General features: G+C 37.4%; 1 protein-coding gene across 1 annotated transcript; it reads right to left on the minus strand.

Annotated features, from left to right (window-relative positions):
* Window positions 1-1,995, minus strand: LOC121260190 (ankyrin repeat-containing protein ITN1-like). The gene is made up of 2 exons (XM_041162033.1): window positions 1,408-1,995; window positions 1-693 (listed from the first exon to the last, which is right to left on the minus strand). Exons 1-2 carry the CDS (start codon window positions 1,993-1,995, stop codon window positions 85-87), a joined length of 1,197 nt encoding a protein of 398 aa, XP_041017967.1. The 3' UTR covers window positions 1-84.
* Between the last annotated feature and the right edge of the window lie 412 nt (window positions 1,996-2,407).

The following is a 2,407-nucleotide window of genomic DNA, read 5'->3' on the forward strand; positions in this document are numbered from 1 at the left end:
TAAAAAGATAAAAACTCGTTCTTCGTAGATAATAAAACCTGGCCAACAATAATTGAAGACAGAAGAAAAAATAGAACAAAAAGGTCAGTGAACGATCTTGGAACTTCGTTGTGGCACCTTCGAGAAGGTAGCACGCAAAAGATCAAAATATAGTGGAAATTGTGCCGCAGCAAAAAAAGTTACTGGCAAGCATGTCACTGCATAAACTGGAAATGCTGCAAATTTCAGTTCCTCCTTTAGCACAAAGAAGTGGCCCCCACAGAATGAAAGCAGCATTGCTGCTATGGACACGAACACAGATGTTAACCCTAGCAAGAGTTTCCTCGGCAAGTGCTTGCCAAAATCTGTTTCTTCATATCGTGATGTTAAGATGGCGAGGAACATGACCAAGGCTGTGAGCGAGAAGCAGAGCGCAACAAGTGATGAGATGGCGAATAGGTCAAATCCAGGCTTGTTTTGGAGCACTGGAATGCCAGTATCCTCCTTGAAGCCTCCAGGTATAGTGTTGGCACTGGCGAAGGCAACGGTGGCAATAAGTGCAGCGATGACAGAGCAGGATTGAGATGTGTTGGTTAGCCACTCACTTCCATTTCTGACAAGGTCCTTGTGGGTTTCGGTGAACAAATCCCTCGAGGTCTTGCCCTGATTGTTATGGCGAGGGAAGAAGTTGAGGGGCATAGAATTCTTGACATACTGCATGAGGCCATCCAGATGAAGTATTAGGTATCTCATATTCTTTTTCCCCTTTCAAGTAGAGTACAGGAGATTTGGACCCAGTACATATATAATCTATTTAATCGCAAATCTAAGCCATTGGAAGTTTGGATAGAGAGATGTTTTCGTCTCATCTCATCCTATCTTATCTCATTTCATTTTAAATACTATAAATATAAACACTTTTTAATTTTAAATTTTCAATTTTTTCATATAATCATTACTTTTTTTTTTTATAGGAAACATATAATCATTACTTAATTATTATAATTTTTCTAAACTTTCTAACAAAACATAAAACATAACTCAACTTTTTAAAATATGAAAATAAAAATAATATTAAAAATTTATATATATTCTAACAAATTTTTAACTTTATAATATTTTATTCAACTTTTTTTTCTCACATAAATCCCATAAAACATTTTAACTTAAAATTTGCAATCTGTTCCCTTTTAGACTTAATAATTTAGGAAATGATTCGAAATGGAGCGATGCTTTGAAAGGATATAATTTGTATATTTCAGAGATCTGTTATGAAATTCCATCAGTTGTGAAATTCCTTTTTTCATGGCATACGATCTGAACCTCCAAATGAAAGATTTGCATTCAAAATCTCCACTCCTATTGTATATAAAAAAAAAAAAAATAGAATAAATAGAAATAGATTAACTAGGGTTCAAACGTACGTACCTCATGCCACTTGTTTTCCCATTGCATTTGCAAAGCTGCTCCAGGAATTCGCCAAGGCTTGGAGTCTCCAAGCCTTGCCGCAAGATGCTGGGCACTATTCCCTTCATTATCCACATGCCCAAACACACTCTCTTTCTGAAGATCTTTTCTTTTTAGCAAGAGTTGATATACATTTGGTTGCCGGTTCTCCACCGCCAACAGCACTATGTTCTTCTTGTCTACATTCAAGTCGTCGATGGCGACCGGAAAATACTTGAGGATTTCATCAACAATTTCAGTGATGCCATTTTTAGCTGCAATCAATATGGGAGTGTCCAGCTTCTTTGCTATTTCTGTAATTGGGTTTTCCTTCGTAGTTTGATCTGGTGTTTTTTCCTTCCCATCTGCGGAGTGCGTCGTATTCTGCTTCTGATGATCTAGGTAGTGCGTGGCGCCATCCCGAAGAAGTGCAAGAATTTTTCCCGCAATATCAGTCGGTTCCACTTCCATTCCAGGAGCCCTTTTTTCCTTCTCTGACAATTGACAAATATATGCAACGTTTGGGATTTGATTAAACTGCTTGCGGCATTCATTGCTAAAGTAGATCATGGCAATGTTATGTGCTGTGCGTAGTACTGACTGATAATCGGATCAAATTGTGAAATTTTGTAATTTCTAATTACCGTTACAGCTTGTCGTTGGTAATTCTGTGACGTTGTGAAGGGTGACGGAGCCCGACATAACTGCATAAGGCAATGTGTCTCCCTCTTGTTTGGATATAATTTCTTGCTTGGGTTCCGCCCCAGCATGATATTCGTATGTTGAAGTACGAGTTAGAAGAGCATGCAAGACTTGAACGGCCCATTTGTGCTTTTGTTTCTTTTGCTCTATCTTTCTTATTGTGGTAAATCCTTATTAACATAATACACAACAACTATTATAAATAAGATCAGACCATGCAATGAATGAAAGTAGACCTTAATTTTGTTCTTTTTTATTCTGTTAATTAAGTGGTTGGGTT

This window comes from Juglans microcarpa x Juglans regia, chromosome 4D (genome assembly GCF_004785595.1).
Source record: "Juglans microcarpa x Juglans regia isolate MS1-56 chromosome 4D, Jm3101_v1.0, whole genome shotgun sequence".
Classification (NCBI taxonomy): Eukaryota; Viridiplantae; Streptophyta; class Magnoliopsida; order Fagales; family Juglandaceae; genus Juglans; species Juglans microcarpa x Juglans regia.